The sequence below is a fragment of the Medicago sativa genome, chromosome 2 (assembly GCF_051527215.1).
Source record: "Medicago sativa cultivar Bolivia chromosome 2, Bolivia_mono, whole genome shotgun sequence".
In the NCBI taxonomy this organism is placed as follows: domain Eukaryota; kingdom Viridiplantae; phylum Streptophyta; class Magnoliopsida; order Fabales; family Fabaceae; genus Medicago; species Medicago sativa.
In genome coordinates this window covers 65,857,903-65,877,503 of record NC_140750.1, presented here as the reverse complement: position 1 = coordinate 65,877,503, position 19,601 = coordinate 65,857,903, and the positions used below count along the sequence as shown (strand labels likewise).

The 19,601-nt window shown below is 29.9% G+C and overlaps 2 protein-coding genes and 1 long non-coding RNA gene across 4 annotated transcripts; all 3 read left to right on the top strand.

Moving 5' to 3' along the window:
- The first annotated feature begins 1,755 nt into the window (after positions 1-1,755).
- Positions 1,756-4,177, top strand: LOC146949806 (uncharacterized). Its single transcript, XM_085745788.1, has 3 exons — positions 1,756-1,913; positions 2,910-3,115; positions 3,649-4,177. Exons 1-3 carry the CDS (start codon positions 1,824-1,826, stop codon positions 3,911-3,913), a joined length of 561 nt encoding a protein of 186 aa, XP_085601914.1. The 5' UTR covers positions 1,756-1,823; the 3' UTR covers positions 3,914-4,177.
- A 1,042-nt stretch (positions 4,178-5,219) lies between these two features.
- Positions 5,220-13,228, top strand: LOC146949805 (uncharacterized). The gene is made up of 2 exons (XR_015027378.1): positions 5,220-5,371; positions 12,555-13,228. It is a non-coding gene; the product is annotated as an uncharacterized LOC146949805 (long non-coding RNA).
- A 2,829-nt stretch (positions 13,229-16,057) lies between these two features.
- LOC146949804 (protein POOR HOMOLOGOUS SYNAPSIS 1-like) lies at positions 16,058-19,369 on the top strand. 2 transcript variants are annotated; one of them, XM_085745786.1, is made up of 9 exons: positions 16,058-16,342; positions 16,473-16,589; positions 17,363-17,428; positions 17,552-17,655; positions 17,829-17,867; positions 18,076-18,281; positions 18,364-18,410; positions 18,595-18,622; positions 18,959-19,369. In XM_085745786.1, exons 1-9 carry the CDS (start codon positions 16,091-16,093, stop codon positions 19,015-19,017), a joined length of 918 nt encoding a protein of 305 aa, XP_085601912.1. In that variant the 5' UTR covers positions 16,058-16,090; the 3' UTR covers positions 19,018-19,369. The 2 variants fall into 2 exon arrangements, with proteins under 2 accessions (XP_085601912.1, XP_085601913.1); XM_085745787.1 differs by lacking the exon at positions 17,829-17,867.
- The last annotated feature ends 232 nt before the right edge of the window (positions 19,370-19,601 follow it).

Below are 19,601 nucleotides of genomic sequence, written 5' to 3'. Positions count from 1 at the left end.
TAACATATCTCACACAAGTAGTATTTTTTGAACATATATGAAAAATGTTTAACCCAGTTGAATCTTTAGAGAAAGTTTTGAGAAAAAGAATGCTCACAAATGCACTTACATATTACTCCCTCCGTTTCAAAATGCATGTCCAAGTCAACCACTTCACATATGTCAATGCACAATTTTGACCATTAATATCTTTAATTATCTAAAGTAAAAAATTATAAAAATTTAATATTTTGAAAATACATGTCGAGACAAATCAAACAACATCTTACATGCTAATATTTGTATTTATACATTAGTTAAAAAGTATTGTCAAAGTAAGTCAAATGAATACTGCACATTGCAAAAATTGGATATGTATTTTGAAACGGAGGAAATATCTATTAATGAGATCTTTATATCGACAATATAGAAACTTAAATTTCAGTCATTGTGAAATTTGAGTTGATCCTTTTTCAACCGAACCAAACCAAACATATGTCGGCTCTTTTTTCATTTTTTTTTTTTGAAAAAACGTATGTTGGCTCTTGGCACCTACTTTATGCAACTGGCTGGTAATTATTGGATATTTTTTCAAATAGAATTTACATAAAAAGGAGAAAATAATAATAATTTAGTGTATGATATAATTCATGTAAATTGTGTACAAAAATTAGCTACTACTAGATTAAAGAAAAAATTAGCTACGAGTAGATTATAGAAGAAGGAAGATATGTGACTAAAAAAAGAAGAAAAAGATTCCTTAAAAAGATGATTCACTTTGTGATGGAGAAGCTTCACATTTTTCCAATGAACCCATATCTTTCCTTCGGTGTGACACAATGTTTGCTTCCATTTTATGCCGTCACCAGTCAGTCACCGACAACTCCATATTTCATATCCCTACAAAATTACTAATCTGCACCATCCATCCTTCAATTCATCAACCTACTTTCCCTTTTCCACCGACTCTACTCCACCAAATCTCAAAAACCCAATTCAAGGATCCTCCTTACTCCCCCAAATAATATTAACCAAAATTATGTTATGTCTATACATAAAATGATCGAGGTTCGAATCTCGGTACCTTTATTAGTGTGTGAATTTATGATGAATTTGTCATTTCGTATATCTAAAAAAAAAAATATGTGTAATTTCTACACATTGTTTGTATACAAAAGTTACAATATCAACAAATGACAATTATATAATTTATGATTATGGTTTTTTAACAAACTAAAATGATAAATATTAACCGCACAAAAGTTGTTCTCAGCAAGTGCATCGAAATATTAAAGAACAAAATCTTTTTTATGCTAATTTTTTTTACGATAGAATTAATTCTTTTTTTAGGAAGAATTAAATCTTTATGCAGCTTCAATTCATTATTATTATTATTGTTACCTATTTATTTATAATTTTATGTATAATAATAGTGTGGTCAAATAAAAATGCACCACCTTACACTACATTAGTGAAAATGGTGTCGCACAATAAAAAAGTTTATAGAAAAGTATCAAATACAGTAATAATATTTTAATAACTCTTTTTTCATTTGCTTATTATCTAAGTAAAAAAGAAAATCCTATAATTAGGTGAGTAATCAATGTGCTAGCTGGTAAAATACATATTTTCAGATACAAACAATTAGATCCCACGTCTTTTTCTACATATCAATTTATTATTTCCAAAATTTATTTAATTATTTATTTATTACCACTTACCTTATTGTTCACTCAGAAAAGCACCTTATAGCTGCATAGAAACGCCATTGAACACAACACACTGCAAGATAAAGCACATAGATCCAGTTACATTCTCTTCTCATCTTCTTCAATTCACATTCAATGGCTTCCAAATTGTTGCTCATCATTGTCTTCGTTTTTGACGTGATTGCTTTTGGTCTTGCCGTTGCTGCTGAACAAAGAAGAAGCACTGTAAGTAATCAGTATTCACTTTTCAATTCACTTTTTTTGCCTTAAATTTTATTACTTTTCATCTCTAAATCATAAATAAAAATCTGGGTTTGTGTCAAAATTTGTTTTTTTATCATGGGTTTTTGAGCAATTGCATTGAAAGTTATTAGAGCTATTTTTTCTGTTTTTTTAACCCTGGTTGCTGATAATTTGTCAAAATGTGGATGAAGTTTGAATCTTTAATCTTCTGTTTTTCTTTGTATGAATTAACGTTTGGAAATTTTATTGTGTTTATCATTTGTTAGCTTAAATGCTTCAATTTGACTCATTGTGGTAGGTATGAACTATACAATTGAAACTACTAGTATCTGCAATTGTTTGTGTTTGTGTTTATGTGACTTTGTTCTTTGGCTTTTTGCATTCCAAGAAATGTCAAATCTTGAACCGTTCTACCTTTAGTCAAGATTTTCATTGTTAGCGTAATAGGTTTGTGAATTATTTTGTGTTTGCAATTAGAGATCTAGATCTGTAAACAATATGAAATGTTGTTTTCAAGATTTTAAATAGCTGTTATAATTGTGTCCGCGAGTTTTGACATTGCAGAGAATCCTAGTCAACTGCGACCTCAATTGTGGAGACATTAAAATCCTTGATGTCACAACCTAGATTTTGAAACATTAGATCTCTCATTTTTCTCTTTCTGCATGTACTTGCTTATTCCTTTGCTCAATTTTGAATTTACCACTAGTTATCAATCACATGTCAACTTGTGATTCTTATAGAACTCGGTAGTCAAGGTTTTTACAATCTTGGTCAATGTATCTCGCAATTCAAGCGACGAATCCTTAATATATGTATGACTCATTTGTGAGATGTATGATCATATAATTGTTCAGGTTGAAGAAATAAAGTGGCTACTTGCCTCCTTAGTGCATTTATGGCATTGAGCTTTAAACTTATAATCTCTTACAAATCATCTATGTCGTGCTTAACATTATCTCTGTTTTCATTTGGCAGGCTAAGATTGTTCCAGACAAGGAACAAAACTATAACTATTGTGTCTATGACTCGGATAGAGCAACTGGCTATGGTGTTGTAGCATTTCTATTCCTTATGATTAGTCAAATCGTCATAATGGTCGTGAGTCGATGCTTCTGTTGTGGGAAGCCTTTAAAGCCCGGAGGCTCAAGGGCCTGTGCAATTGTTCTTTTCATAATCTGCTGGTATATAAGTCTTAACATAATCTAGAAAATTCACATATTTTTACATCTTGCAAAGCTGATTGACTTTTTAATCTTCATATATGATATACCAAAGAAGAGTAAATCAACATTTTAGTCATTGGAATTGTAAGAGTCGGTCAACTTATTTCCTCAAATTTGCGAAATGGCAATTCAATCCCTTTAATTGAACAACACAAGTCAATCTAGTCATTTTTTCGAATTTAACACTACAAGTTTAAAGGTTTTATGATTGTCTTGATGCAGCAAAAGACTATTTAAGTCGATATGTATGTTTTTCATTAGTTTTGATGAATGCTTACTAAATAAATATTTTGATGGAATGACTAAATTGATTGACGTTCTTTAATCTGTGGGACTACTTTGCTATTTCGTAAACTTGAGCGAGTGAATTTCTCGAGCCTTACAATTTTGAGGACTAAAATGATGATTTACTCAAAAGTAAATTGATCATTTATTGCTAATTTTTTATATTATTGAACTAACAACAATTGTTTCGCAATTCTATCTTTCAGGGTGTTTTTCATCATAGCTGAGGTGTGTTTGTTGGCTGGATCAGTTGAAAATGCTTATCACACAAAGTACAGAACCCTCTTTGTGAATGATCCTCCTTCTTGCGAGACAGTAAGGAAGGGAGTGTTTGCTGCTGGCGCTGCTTTCGTTTTCTTCACTTCCATCGTTTCGAAATTCTACTATATCAACTACTCGAGTGCAAGGGAAAGTTTCCAACCATATCTTGGAGGAGGTGAGACTGGTGTTGGCATGGGAACCTACAAATGAGCTTGTTAGTTAATCATTTCACAGAAACCTCATTGCCTTAGATGTGACTATATCTGGAACTCATTGCATTTCTTGTATTTACAATGTAGTTCCAATAGTAGAATGTATAAGTTGTATGTTAGTAATTTTTGTTGTTGCTGTTGTTGTTACCTGTTGTGTTTGGAATTGATGATGATTGGATTCATTACCTCTTACATTTTTTGGATGTTCTGTCATATAAATATCATTAAATCAATATCAATGAGAGAATGTTTTGTTGCATTATTAGACACTTTTTTTATGAAAAGAACAAATTTTATAGTTGGGCATAACTATATTATCTCTAATGAAGTTAATATCTAATAAGAGAAGGCAAATCACCTTACCAAGTGAAGTCACTAATGTGATGGCCATGTCCTACCTTCCTCTCCAACAGTAAGATTGGCATAGTTGTTCCTTAGTCTCCAAGGAACCAAAGCTGTGTTCTTATAAGCTAGCACCACATTCATTGAATCCGTCTCAATGGCTTATGTGTAAGCATTTCTAAAGCTTTCAATACAGCTTGAAATTCAGCAAAAGAAGAGCTTTGATAGCATATGTTTAGAGACAATCCTCCTAAGCAGAATTTTAATTGATTTTTTTTTAAGCTTTTTGGTACATGAAGATGATAAAGGTTGATGAAAAACTATAAGATTTTTTATTAGAGATTTATTTATTTTAATATAAGATTAATTATAACAAATTTAATTTAGTGATTTGGACTTGCCATCCAATGAAAAAAAAAAAAGTTATTAATTGATTTACCACAAAATGTAATTGTTCATGTGAGCATAGAATCCAGAATTTTCCATTTATTCAGATTCGCTTTAAAGAATAAAATTCTGGTCATTAAACTATGCAATTTACTTATTTTACAACAATTTTTTGTTTTTTTTTTATTTTACAAATATGACAAATATTAACTTTGATTTTAAGGGTAAGCATTTCTAAGTATTGGTAAGATGGTATGAGCTTAGAACCATCGAGCCAATTCTATGCAACTGCAATCCAATCCAACGGTTCCTAATAAAACAACCAAAGTGTTAGTTGCCATATATAATTGTGAGTGAAGTGAGAAAACCATTGATTACCACTTTTCGTTTCTGTAATATCCTAAACTAAGAATACCAATTAACACTTGATTATGAGTGTCACTGAATGTGTTAAGGGCTATTAGTGGGTTTAAGAAATAAAAGGAATTAAAAACTATGAAAGGGTAAAACAGGTTTTACAATGCTTAATGAGTGTAAAAAAGTAAATTGACCTTGACAGTGTGAGAATCCTAACCAAGTGTGAGAATCAGATTTTTCCACTTCCTCTTCTCATCACACGCATTACAAGCTTCCACACCATGAAGGTTGGGAAATTGGAGATTGAGCAAGCTAGGAGCAAGGAAGGTTAATTGGAGATTGAATCATAATCATCATTCTAAACACAAAGGTGGCTTTCCCTTCTCTCATTCTTCATGCATGCATGATTTAGGGTTTTGACAAATTGGAATTGTAGCTTAAGAATAATAGAACATGTTTCATGCAAAAAAATTATAAGATTTTATGCTAATGCATGTTGAATTGATGTGTTTGCATTTGATTGAATTTGTTAATATTACTTTTATATTGTTATATTATAGGGTTAATTATGTTTTTGGTCCCTACAAAATTGCAACCTTGTAAGTTTAGTCCTTACTTAATTTTAATAGCATTTTTAATCCTTACAAAAAAAAATTTACTTATAATTTTAGTCCCTGCTAAAATAAATTTTGTTTAATTATCCTTAAACTCTTAAATTTTTTAACGATTCTTTTTATACAAGTTTAGAACACTATGAAAGGTTCATTTACTAAAATCTATAATTTTTTAACATGAAATAAATTAAATATGAATTTTTTAAAACGAGAAAAGTTTAAGATATAAGTAACAAAAATATGGACGTAGAAATCAAATTTTTGCGATATTTTTTTCGGAGGACCTTTTAATAACGTTCTTAACACGCTTGTAAAAAATTGTTGAAAAACTTAAGAGTTTAAGCATAAATTAGACAAATTTGGATTGAGTAAGGACTAATATTGAGTGCAGAAATTTTTTATAGGGATTAAAAATGCTATTAAAATTAAGTAAGGACTAAACTTACAAGGTCGCCATTTTGTAGGGACCAAAAACATAATTAACCCTATATTATATCATAGTAATAATCCTCTATACATACAATTTAGAATGGTAAAAATGAGGAATCCACTTGGCATTCTAAAGTTTACTAAAAAAATCAAATGCCACGTGTTGTATTTTTGCAAGGCATTCAAATCAAACTAGATGTAGGAGGAAACCATTCACCTAATAATTGTATTTCTCATAGATAGCCATTTCGAAATTGATATAACCTTGACATATATACATGCCTAATAAATACACATTATAATAGAATTGAATTTTTTTTCTCCATGTAATTATTCAGACGAAATGTAATTATTCAAACAAATTTTTTCTCCATTATAATAGTGTTGACTGCAGTATATTGTTTTCACATTAAAATTGCTTTTATGTTGGCATTTAGATGACAATAGTAAGTTTTCATGCTCTAAGTATTTTTCATACTCAATCATTTTGTACCATTCCGCTTAACCATTCTTATCTAATTCCTTCTTTGATAATGGCTCTCAACTATGATTCTCTCATTCGAATTAACAACAACAAAAGTAAATATTTTTTTTTGCTAGAATTGTCGGGCTATGGAAATCAACCGATTCGAATAACTCTGAGAAACCATTGACCATCCATTTGATTTTGATGAATAACTATGTGAGTTTTTTATATTTTATATTATGATACTGATAAACTGTCATCATTTATAAAGCGTCGGTGTGTTATAACACAATAATATGATCTAAAATATTTTTGATATCGTAAGTTTGTATAAATTTTTAAGATATAATCGGAATGCTAGCTAAAGTTGAGGTTGAAGATGAATACATTTTTGATGGTGTTCTGACAACTATGGATCAAGAAAATAATGTAATTACATGTCCAACTCATGTAAACAGACACAAAGTTAAATAAATTTTACTTTTTACGTACCCCAAATTATATGTTTGATATTGTATTATATTTGGTCTACGACAGTAATATGTTGATAACTTTCAAAACTAAGTATAAAACATAAAAAAAGACTAATTGATTTTTTGAGGAAGAAAAAAAAAAGACTAATTGTATTCCCTTGGAGTTTTTCATAACCTACGAAGGACTGATTATCCTTCCTTTATTTTGTTTTCACAAGATATTCTTTTGTACTTTTTTTGTCGAGCAAATCATCTTTTCTTTGTTTTTTGGTTACAAAAGCTTAAAGCAAATCTTCTTTTGCACCTAACCTACAAATAATTTGATTAATTACATTTTTAATGTCAAGGATTGAGTTACTATTTAAAAGTTATTTTGGATTCTAACTTATAGTTGACCTAAAATAGGTAGTAAAATGTATTTACTACCAAATATCATAAGTGATTTTTTTTGAAAGAAAATAGCATAAGTAATTATAGACGGAAAAAAACAAAATCATAATATCATTTTTTTTTACAGGACCAGAACATTTATTCTACAAAAAATCACAACAATTTTTTTATTTATAGAAAGAGAATCATATGTTGACATGTGCCTAATAAAATCACATTAACATGTGATTAATTGTTTTTGTTAAATGTAGCCGTAAATTTTTGTTGTAGCAAGACATTCATATAATGGACTATGCCTATTAAATTCACATTAAAAATAATGAATTTTTTCTATCTTGAAACTGTTCTTGAACCTTTTTTTTTTCTTTGGTAGAAGAAAGGACAGATCAAAGTCATTCGTCATACAATTAACATACATATGCCTAATTATTGTAAAAAAAAAATACATATGCCTAATTAATGACACAATAAAAAAGAATGAATTTTTAAATCAATTTTTTTATTATAGAAATGCCACAGTAAAATTTCGTTGACCTAAAATTTAATTTAATCACTATACAATTTCTACCTCAACTTAAATTTGTCTACCACAAATTTGTCTACCACTCGCTCTATAAATAGTTTTCATACTCTATGATTTAGAACCACTCAATCATTCTTATAGAATTCCTTTCTTTCCTAAGGACATTGAATTCCTTTCTTTCCGAAGGACATCAAGTGATTCAACTAACTCTGAAAAACCAATGACAATTCATTTAATTTTAATGGATAACTATGTGAGTTTTTAAAATTTTATATTATAATACTCTTATGCTTTCGTCATTTATAAAAGATTAATATGTTATATGAGTATTTTTTTAATTATTTTCACATGCAGGGTCACAAAATACATGACATCGTAAAAATTATTCGACTTGAGCAATTATTGGTTAAAAATAAAAAAATAAAAAAACATAACATCAATTGCATTTCCTTGGTTTGTATTAACAAATAAGGATATGCTGACTTATAATTATTTTTCTTAGAAACCTCAACTTTATTTTAAGAAAAATAACATACATTTTTTTAAATAAAATATAACATAAATTTTTTTCCACAAAAAAATAACATAAATTTTGAATTTCAGTTTCTTCCACTGCTTAAACCAAATTCAAATTGAAAATGAGTGAGGATAAGTTGAATTGAATATTTTTTTTTTAAGAAAAAAAGTTGAATTGAATCTATGAGTAATCCATTTAATAATTTTTTTTGAAGGAAAAAAATACATGAGATTAATACATGACAAATAAATAAAATATGAGACTAATACATGTTAAAATATGAGACTCATATTTATCATTGATAATTATGAAGAAAAAAATATCATGGGATAAATATTTGCCGGTGATGCATAAAAAATATGAGATAATTATTGGTCATTGATAAATATAAAAAACACGGGACAAATATTTGTCGTCGATACATAAAAAATCCAAGACTAATATTTGTTCCTGATACAACAAAAAATGAAAATAGTACTTTTCTTTGTAAATATGTTCGAAAAAAGGACATGACTAAAATTTGTTAGGGAAAAATATTGAAAAAAGCACAACACATAAATTCATCATTGGTACAAAAATCACGCGACAAATAATTTTCATTGATGAATAGAAAAAAATATGAGAAAAATATTTGTCACTGATACATAAAAAAAATACAAGACTAATATTTGATCTTGATACATAAAATAATATGAAACAAACACTTTTCTTTGAAAAAAATATTTTTTTTAAAAAAAAGCACATATCGAAAGTTTATTACTAAAAAATATTGAAAAACGCAAAGCACAAAAATCCATCGTAGCTACCAAAATCATGAGACAAATAGTTGCCATTGATGAATAGAAAAGACACGGGATAAATATTTATCATTGATACATAAAAAACGAGACAAGTATTTGTCACTAATAAATATAAAATATAAAAATATAAACTGTGGGGAAGTATTTTTCAATGATATATAAAAAATGAGATACATTTTTTTTGACAAAAAAAAATGAGATACATATTCATCACTGATAAATATGAAGAAAAAAATGATGGGATAAATCTTTGTCACTGAAGCATTAAAAAACATGAGATATACATGTGTCATTGATAAATAGAAAGAAAAAAAACACGGGACAAATATTTTTCATTGATACATAAAAAAAAAACACAAGACTAATATTTGGTTCTGATACATAAAAAAAATATGAACTAAATACTTTTCTTTTAAAAAATATGTAACAAAAAAAAACAAAAACACAAGACAAAAATTTCTTAAGGAAAAATATTGAAAAAATCACAACACAAATATTCATCATTGGTACAAAAATCACGAGACAAAGAGTTGTAATTAATAAATAGAAAAACATTCGATACTATTTGTCATTAATGCATAAAAAAACACTGGACACATATATACATCATTGATAAATATGAAAAAAAATACAGGAGACAAATATTTTTTTAGTAATTCATAAACAAAAATTATACAAATATTTGCCACCGATAGTTAAAATAAAAATTTGCCACAAATCGTTGCTACTACTAATACATATAAAATGCATTGGACAAATTTTGTTACTGATAAATATATAAATAAATAAATTTTCAAAGATTAAAACAATAATGACGACAAACATAAGTTTGCAAAGATTAAAACAACAATGTCGACAAACATAATTTTGTTACTAATAAATATATTTGCAAAAATTAAGACAAATTTGTGATTGATACATAAAAAATGACAAACATATTTTGTTTTGCAAATATAAAAAATAATGAAGTATGTTTTTCACTAACTCACAAAAACAAAGGGCTTATGTTTATCACTAATAAACATAAAAGTAAGGAATACATATCTGTCATTGCGACATAAGATAAAACGAGCAAATTTAAAAAAAACACAGAAACATATATAATAATTAATTTTCTTTGAAAAAAAAATTACGAAGATTGAAAAATAGTAGTTGTCGCCCGTGCATTGCACGGATTAACACCCTAGAGTTGACTTAATCTTTTGTAGTTATGTACATGTAATTTGATTGTTTTTTTGTTTGTTTGTATTCCCTCTATTGTTTTAGTTAAAACAAATGTGACATGCATACTTTTCATCTGCAACTTTGATCGTCTACGTTAAATTCTACGTATGTAAAACTGTATATAAGGACAAACTATAAAAAATGGTATATTTATAGCATCTAAAAATTTAGTTTAAATAATATTTTGCATTTAATCTCTTAATATACTATTTTATTTAACTTATATTAACTATGATATCAAAATTTTATCTAAATAAATAATATTTGAAACATTTTTTTTTAAGGATACCATTGTTTTTTTACTCTGAAAAACATATAATATAGTTTAGAGACTAAAAAAAATAGCCTAGCGCCCGTGCATTGCACGGGTTAACACACTAGTGTCTTACATTAAGAAATGTAGATGTAGAATCAATTGAGTAAGTGAAAAAGGAATAGATTGAAATTCTGCAATTCGTAATTTGTACACCCTGTTAGTACTTTACCCATAACTTTTGATACAGAAATCATTTTTAAGTAAAACTTAAACCATTGCAAAGTCGACAAAAATGTCTACAGAATAGGCTCAAGAATCGTGGAATTTCATTAATTAGAGTAGGAGAAATTCTGGTTGCAAGTTAGAGAAACATTTCTATCCTGTTTTTGTACTCGTACATATTATTTAGTTAAACTGAATTAATTGCGTACTGAAACCACAAATCAAAAATAATATTTATAATCTATACATTCCAAGATTTCCAGGGAATGTCCGTTTACTCAATTCGGACTTCGTTTGCTATGTTAATTAAATATGCGAAGTTGAGTTATGACTATTGTAAATTGTTTTAATATTAAAAATTGGATTCATAATAAAAAGAAATGCCAAAAACTCAAGAATCATCACTTTGTTTAGCGCAAAATGGATCATAAGTATATTGGTTGTTGTTGCTTAAAAAAATGTCTTTGCTATCTAAATAGTGACAAACTATTACTAATATCGGGAAAAAATAGTAGCAAATTAGTACTAGCATGCATGATTGAACTTAAAACAATAGAAAAAAATACTAATTATTTAATGGAATTAATTTGTGTTGTCAATGGAAACAAAAGACAAAAAATTCAAGGTATATAGTAGTTTTCTACATTCATAGATAACTCTAAAATGCATATTAAATTGTAAATTTGATAATAAAAAAAAATTGTAATGGCCTAATAGTTGTGTATGTAATTGAGACATTTATATTTGATTCAAATACACACAAAGGCTCGAGATTAAACCTCAACACCAGAGACCCAAGTGCATTCTATTTTACCACCAAACCATTACAAGGTGTCTATTGATTTTTTATATTTTATTATATATATACCTAAAACTTTTGGATGCTATATATAAAAAAAATAAAATAATTAAGGCTCCTAAAATTGCGAGGCTAGGCGCCGTAGCTCACCTTGCGCTTGCGAAGGGTCGGGCCTGGTAAAACATTATATCATAACTTGTTATTGGTTTAGAAGTTGATCATGAAACTTGATCTAGATCAGAATCACAAATGAGGTCAGTGAACACAATGTAAGACATTGTGTAGTAAACGCTAATGAATGCTAATCGGCTTATAGTATTTTCCAGTTGTATAATGTATAGCTAAGTAAACTAGTGTTTATATTACTAGTAGTTGCAGTATATGCAACTAAGTACTTATACAAGTTGTGTGGGCAGAGTCAGGCTAAGGATCTTTCCTCCGAGCACATAGGGAACCGTTAGGTGTCAGTTCCAATGTATGTAGGTAAGTGGGGCTCCACTTACAAAGGCTAGTTTATAGCAGACTATATTGGAAGAATCGATCACTTAAAATTACCCACGTCTGAATGATTTGTTAGACGCAATTGTGCTCAGTACAGTCTAGTAATATTAAAGTATATCGACTAAGGCAAGTGATGCTAGTATACAATGTGTAAGGTTAATCGAAAGGTTTGGATTATTATATTATTATTATTAAAGTAAAGTCTTTTGTTGTTATGATCATAATCTTCTTGAGTCGATTATTAGTTATGCTTCTTTTGTGGCATACTATGTTTTATCCCGATTTTGGGAACTCACTGAGATGTTGATATCTCACCCCATTCAGTTGTTTCCTTTTCAGGTATAAGTCGTTTTGGAGTCCATCTGAGCCGGATCACAGTATCAAGTATTTGGATCTTAGTGTATTTTAAATTCTTTTCCCTTTTTAAGTCTTATAATGGAATTTCAAGTTATTTTCATTGTGTAAAGTATTTTATCAGAGGATTTCAATTTTAAAAACCTTGGTTGTTACACTTTCTCTCAAACAAAACCCTAATTTCTTAATCTCACCTCTCTCAATTCTGTCAGTTTCCACTTCATCTTTCATTTCTCGCCAACAAAATATGTAGAGGAATGTTCTGTTGGAGCTTCTCGTTAAGTGATCTCACAATGTCTCTTCCTGTTCTTCTTCCCGATCTCATTGTGGAAATCATATCATGGCTTCCGGTGAAGCCCGTCGTGAGATTCAAATGTGTTTCTAAACACTATCAATCAATCATTTCCGACCCAAAATTTGAAAAACTTCACCTTCAAAGAGCACTTAAAAATCCACTTAAAAACCCACACACCCTACTTACCTTACGTGATGTCGAAGATGGCAATAAAGAAATTTGGGTTGTAGCTCCATACTTAGTGCGTCATTTAATCGAACACCCATCGTCTGTTGTCGAAGAAGACGAGGGTCACGTTTTAACGACATCAATGATTATTATACAATAGGCTCTATCAATGGCTTGGTCTGTTTAATCAGTAAAATAGAACAAGAAGATGGAAACATAGAAATTTGTACTCGATTTTGGAACCCTACTTTACGTTTAAGATCCAAAGATTCACCAAATTTGAGTATCATGCCTCCTAATGACGCAATGCTGGACTGGGTGAACCTTGGATTCGGCTATGATGATTTAACTGATACATACAAGGTAAAAGTTCAACTACTAGTTATTATTTATGTTGATAAATTTTGTGTTAGTTTAGAAGTAATTATCTATGATTAATTTCAAGTAACAAATAATATAATAGATTAAGATACTTCCTATGAGAATTGCAAGTATCAACCTTAATTGTTATCATGAAGCTAATTTATATTTATTGATTAAGATGCTTATTTTAAAATAAATTAATTGTACAATAAGTACAATTAGCTTCATGATAAAAATTGTACTTATAATAGGTACAATTAGCTTCATGCTTCATGCTTCATGCTTAATTGTACAATAAGTACAATTAGCTTCATGATAAAAATTAATATTTATTGAAGCTAATATAATAGAATAAGTACAATAGATTAAGATGCATATTTTAAAATAAATTAACAAATGAAATCAATAGCAAGTGGAGGAATATAAATTTTGTGATAGTTATTATTTATTGATTTCATTTGCTCCATAATTTATTTTAAAATATGCATTGTAAGATATTAGATGTGTTGAATATATAGAAAGGCTTTTCGGCATCTTTATACAGTAGGTTCAGTTAGTTTTTTGGTCATCATGGCAAAAAGGATGACTTCTTTACCTGCTTTACCCTTTAATGCAGAAGTTTATAATCTAGAACCGTGGATGAAAAACGACATGTATAACCAAGCATATAAAGAAGTGCACATTTAATTGTAATAATATAAGTATCATTTCTTGCTTACACTATGCAATCCCCATATCAACTTCATGATAAATGTTGAAATGGAGGTGTATTGGTTGGTTTACCTATCAGCTTTTCTAATGGGGAACTTTTGCGGGGGTGATGCTTTGAGTTGGTTGATGTGTGTGTGTGTGTGTGTTTTTTTTTTTATCTATTTTAGCTTAGCTCGGACATGAAATGTTCTGGGGTACTGGCTAGAGTTTTTGTCACTTATTATGTGTGCTTCATGATGAAAAATATTGCATGTTTCGGTTTCCTTTTCCAAAAAAAATATACATGATAGGTTTAATAGGCATCAAACTAAAGACAAGCTTATTGCAGAGTAAACCAAGCAGATTGTTTTGAAGTTATGTAACATAACACATGGCAGCGTAACTTCCACTTCTAATCATCTTAGTGGTATATTTTGCCACACCTGTTCTTCCAAATTTTTGAGAAACATAATAAGGGGATGATTTCAATCAATCTGATTAATACTTAGAACTTTAAAATTAGAAATGAAATTGATTGATTTGATAACTTAGTCATTATTACTGATAAGAACCAAGTTCTGCTGGAAAATGATAGGTTTATTGGCCTTTTAGGGTTCACTTTCGTATTACAGCGATAGAAATCCAACTTTAAATTCCAATCCATCATCCTCCTAAACACTACTTTGGCTTCACAAATCATTAACCAACCTGTTACTAATAATCATACTCGTCTTAAAAATAAAAAATGTTGATTTCAATTTTTGGACTTTTTTACTTCAATTTATTGGTTAAAGAACCAACAAACCGTAGTGTTTTAATTTTTATGTATTTTTCAACCTCAAAATTTTTGGGATGTAATTTTTATGTTCTTCGAACAACAAAATAAATTCTTTTCGTGGAATTAACCCTAACAAGTAAGAAACTGAATAAAACGAGCTTAAAACAAAACCAAATTGCAAAAAAATGCAGTGTGTGAACGTTCAGAGAACCAAACCAAATACGACTCCAAAAGACCCAAACATTGAAGATTGACGAATGAACCCGATAACTAACAGGGGAATAGATCCCCAGACTAACAACTCACTACGATGAACAATGATGACATCCAGAGACGAACCCAAAAATTTCTTGTAGTGTAGGCAATACATCTAGGATATAATTAAATATAGGGTCCTGCTAACCGGTGCCCTCAGGTCAATGGTTAAGGAATTTATAAATAGAAAATTTGTCTTGAAAATATAAGTTTTAACTTTTGATTGAGTAATAATTACATCACTTTTTTATAAAAAAAAAAAAAAAAAGTTACTTGTTTTGGTTGTTTAACGAATGCCCAAGGACACTGTTTAACATTCTCCTTAAATATATACTATTTTATTTTTGAAGGTATAAGATATATATCAAAATTGTTATGTGCTTTTTATATTCTAGAAATTTTAATTGATTTCTTATTTTCAATGTCAACAAAAATGTCACTCTATGTATAACTAAACAACCATTTAACTATTTTTATCTCTCATTGTATCAGTTTGTTGATAATATAACATAAAATTATTTAAGTAGTTGCAATTTTCCACATGTAATATTAAAGATAAATAGTAATTCTTAACTAAATAGTTTTGGATGTGTGGAACACATTAATCAATTATTCAAATGCTATACATTATACATAGAATGTATATAGTATTAAAAAAAAATCCTTAACATAGTGGAGAAACAACCAATTCATAGCGCGATACTAGAGGTCTCTGCAGCAACATAACACAACGAATCAACAAAAACTAACAATGTGTAATCTTCGTTCGAGAATTAGTGGACACATGATATAAAAATTAAACTCTAATTTATTTTGAAAAAAATATTAGCATGTAGTTTTTTTTTAGGGGGATTAGCATGTAGTTTTGAAATTTGTACACATCATCTCATAGATAATTTCGGCCATAAATTACAAAGCGGTGGTTTCACTTTTTTTTGCGAGAGAAAAGAAGAAAAGAGATAATTCAAAAAAATGGCGGGAACAGTTGCAGTAAGATCAAACTCACTGAGTGACGAGTGGGAAATTTCGTTCGCACGATTCATTCCTTTTCCTCATTCTTCAACCACTTCTTCCTCCGATCTTCACCCTCTCCCTGTTCGCCTCCGTAACCGTCCTCCACGTGGCACATGGATCTCCTCCTCCACCTCCGCTTTCCTCCGATTCTCCTCCGATCTCAACTTCTCCGACGTCATCCTCACCGTTGCCTTCAACGCCAAACTCCTCGTAACTCCGATCACTTTTCCTTTTTCTATTTCATTTCTATTTTCGCTATTACTTAATCGATGCAACTGAATTTTCATTATCAGAAGTGACGAAGCTTGATTCAGTGTTTTCGGTGAAATTTCTTTTGCAGGAAGAACACTATGTTTCGAAGCTGAATTTCTCGTGGCCTCAAGTATCGTGTGATCCTGGATTTCCTGCTAGGGGAATTAGAACTGTGCTTGTTAGTTACAGAGATTCGAGAGGCGAGGTCAGATTTTTTTTTTCTTCTTTTCTACGTGTGCTTAATTTGTTAATTTTGCGTAAGATGCTGTTAATTGATATATCCAAAGTGATTTTCACCGATTAAATAATCAGATTAGTTCATGATTTTTTTTCTCGATTTTTAACATGTATTTTTAAGATAAATTAGTTCTGGATGTACATTTTGATGTGATGTGAGGCATGTCTCTAAAGTGCGGTTTGATTCAAGCTGCAAATTTTGTTATTATGTTAAAATATGAATAAACACAGTCGATTTGGCTGCGATTACAATTACGTTACTATTGCGAGACTTCTAAAACCTAGTTGCAACAATCGGGATTGTGGACTGCAATTTTGAACTAAAATGTGAGGACTGATTTAACTGAAGGAGTTCTATTGCGTTCGAGCAACTCATATTTTTGAAGGATCAACTTAACTATATTTACTAGATTTTAATGTGACTTAAGAAGTTAGTCCATTGAATTCGTTCATTAGAGTACTTTTTTGTTGTGGATTTCATAGCAATGTGTTGGGTAATTGCCTTTCTAACTTTATCAGTTCATGTATTTGATTTTGGTAATTGCTATTCCATTGCGACTTTGTAACAATACAGTGTTGATTCGTGCATTTGTTAATGTAATTTTGAGCGAACGTAATAACAGTTTGGTTAGGGTGAGGCATGATTAATTTATTAAGCGAACAATAAATTTAGTCGCACACAGACACTACCTTGTTCAGACATAGTACGATAATTGTGATGCTACTTTTTCTTTTTGGCAGATTCAAAAGTTTGCTATGAGGTTTCCATCAATCTATGAAACACAATCATTCATCGGTGCTTTGAAGGTAAAAGATGCTTATCATAGTAATAAATCACAACTAAAACTATAGAACCAGGGGTTGCAATTTCTTCACTTATAAAACCATAGTATTTGCTTGTTGATTTTTTATGATTGTGTTCCTTCCCAGGAGATCCTAAAAAATAACAAGGAGCCAGAACCTTTAAATATTGACTTTGGTTCAGAAATTTCGTCTCAGTCAGAATTTATGTCAACAAACAAGCACTCTTACAGGTATAAAAAAGCTTTGTGTCATTGGTTAAATTTTGTTGGAGTAATGGGATGATGTGAATCTGATATATTGAACATTTATTTAATTGTCATTCAGTTTCTATTTTTGATACATTACCATTCACTGACCTGTTTTCTGTTTTCATCCTGTCTTTTCTTCCTACTTTTATGCGTAGAAAATATAGCCTCTCAGTACCGGATCCGACTCCTCAAAAGTGAGCAATACCTACCATTAACAAATCAATAGTTGATGTTTATATACATATGCATAACAAATCAAGAGTGTGTTGGATTATCAACCATTGATTTTCCCACTTCAGTGGAGGAGCCAAATCCCTCATTACGTATATTGAAGTATCAGTGGATTTAATTGTGATGAAGATTTGACACATATACTGAGCCTTGCTGTGTTTGTGCTTGTAGACCTTCTGAGGAACTGAGTTTTATGACTCCAGCTGACACTTACATTCCACAAATACCAATATGTATGAATAATGAAGGAGTGCAACCTTCAGGGTTAGGAAGCCAAATCAAGAAAACAGCTCCTGTTCACAACTTTGAAAGCATCCTTCCAGCCTTGCCACCCAGTTTTGCCTCATTCCTGATGGATTACTCTGGTCTCAATCCTGGTTGGCGAACTTTTTTGCTTTAAACTATTTGTTCTGATTTCTACCGCATCATATTTCATCTGAATACAATAATATCTTGCAGCTCAACCAACTGTTACAGAGGAGAATGATCTCAAGTCCCAAATAGCGGTACAAATTTTGGATTTCGCATTTTGATTAGATGTTATGTTACTATCTGATGCTTTAATCACCACATAACATTGATATGATGCTCATCATGATATATAAGCTTTCTCTAAGTTGTGAATATTTGAGAAGTACATCTTATTAACTGATTATTTGTTACTCCTGATATTCTTTTCCTTTGATGCAGAAATACATGGAAGATTCTTCCTTCCAAGGTAGCACGTTTCTTATTGCTTCTCTCTCTTACATTGATTAAACATGACGCGCCATTTTATTTATTTAGTTCTTGTCTTTTTTTCACTTCCATTCTAGAGTGGAACATGAATAAAAAATTCTTAATCTTCTTTGGTCTGAATGTAAAGTTTTGTATGCATCCTGTACTTTTTATGTTCCTTGTATGTATAGGTAAAAGTTTTTAATCACACTTCTGTTGCATGCGCATTATTAGATGCATGTGCATGCTACATACATTTTTTTTCTTAATATTGTATGGCGATGAACTACTTAAATTTGAAGTCCAAAATACTGATGTACCATTTTGATGTTGTTAGATATGCTGGTCAAGGTGGAGAAAGTTATCAGCGAAATTGGGGGTGATATGTCCCTCTAGTAGTCCAGGGCATTGGAAATGACACAACGAACAACTCAGCATCCCTCTGTGCTTACTGAACCATGGTGACCTTAAACATTCTGCCGCAAATTTTGAACGGATTTATGTTGATTCTTCCATTCCCTAGCACACGGCCCAATCAATAGCTAAACTTAGTCTTTGCTTCTTTTATTGTTTCAGCACATTACGAATTACAATTCCAAGAGAAAAGAAGGGTTACCTGATTATGGTATTAGTCAGTGTTTAGCTAATGAAGTCAAATATCAAATGGTTTCTGTTTACAAAATATTTTTGTTAATACAGCAATCTCAAAAAATTCAATTCAATCCAGTACAAAATTCTTTGCATTGAACTTTTTTCCACTTGTTACCAGATGATATGGAGCCTAGTCAATCTATGTTTTTCTATTACCGTAAAATTCATTCATAAAATCAATCAGTACATAGTCCAAGTTATTCTCATCTCAACTAAAGTCTAAAAAATAATGGTTGAGTCAGAGTATAATTATATAATAGTGTGCCTTCTTTCACTAGGTTTACCTAGGTTCCTACAAATTTGCCTTAGATTAGTTGTTTGAAAAGGCA

What these genes read in the sequence shown, in the direction of transcription:
- LOC146949806 (XM_085745788.1), top strand. Translation starts at nt 1,824, where the DNA reads ATGGCTTCCAAATTGTTGCTCATCATTGTCTTCGTTTTTGACGTGATT. An exon ending in CTGAACAAAGAAGAAGCACT is followed by an intron (nt 1,914 to 2,909) that starts GTAAGTAATCAG and finishes TTCATTTGGCAG; the next exon opens with GCTAAGATTGTTCCAGACAA. An exon ending in GTTCTTTTCATAATCTGCTG is followed by an intron (nt 3,116 to 3,648) that starts GTATATAAGTCT and finishes TCTATCTTTCAG; the next exon opens with GGTGTTTTTCATCATAGCTG.
- LOC146949804 (XM_085745786.1), top strand. Translation starts at nt 16,091, where the DNA reads ATGGCGGGAACAGTTGCAGTAAGATCAAACTCACTGAGTGACGAGTGG. An exon ending in CCTTCAACGCCAAACTCCTC is followed by an intron (nt 16,343 to 16,472) that starts GTAACTCCGATC and finishes TTTCTTTTGCAG; the next exon opens with GAAGAACACTATGTTTCGAA. An exon ending in CATTCATCGGTGCTTTGAAG is followed by an intron (nt 17,429 to 17,551) that starts GTAAAAGATGCT and finishes GTTCCTTCCCAG; the next exon opens with GAGATCCTAAAAAATAACAA.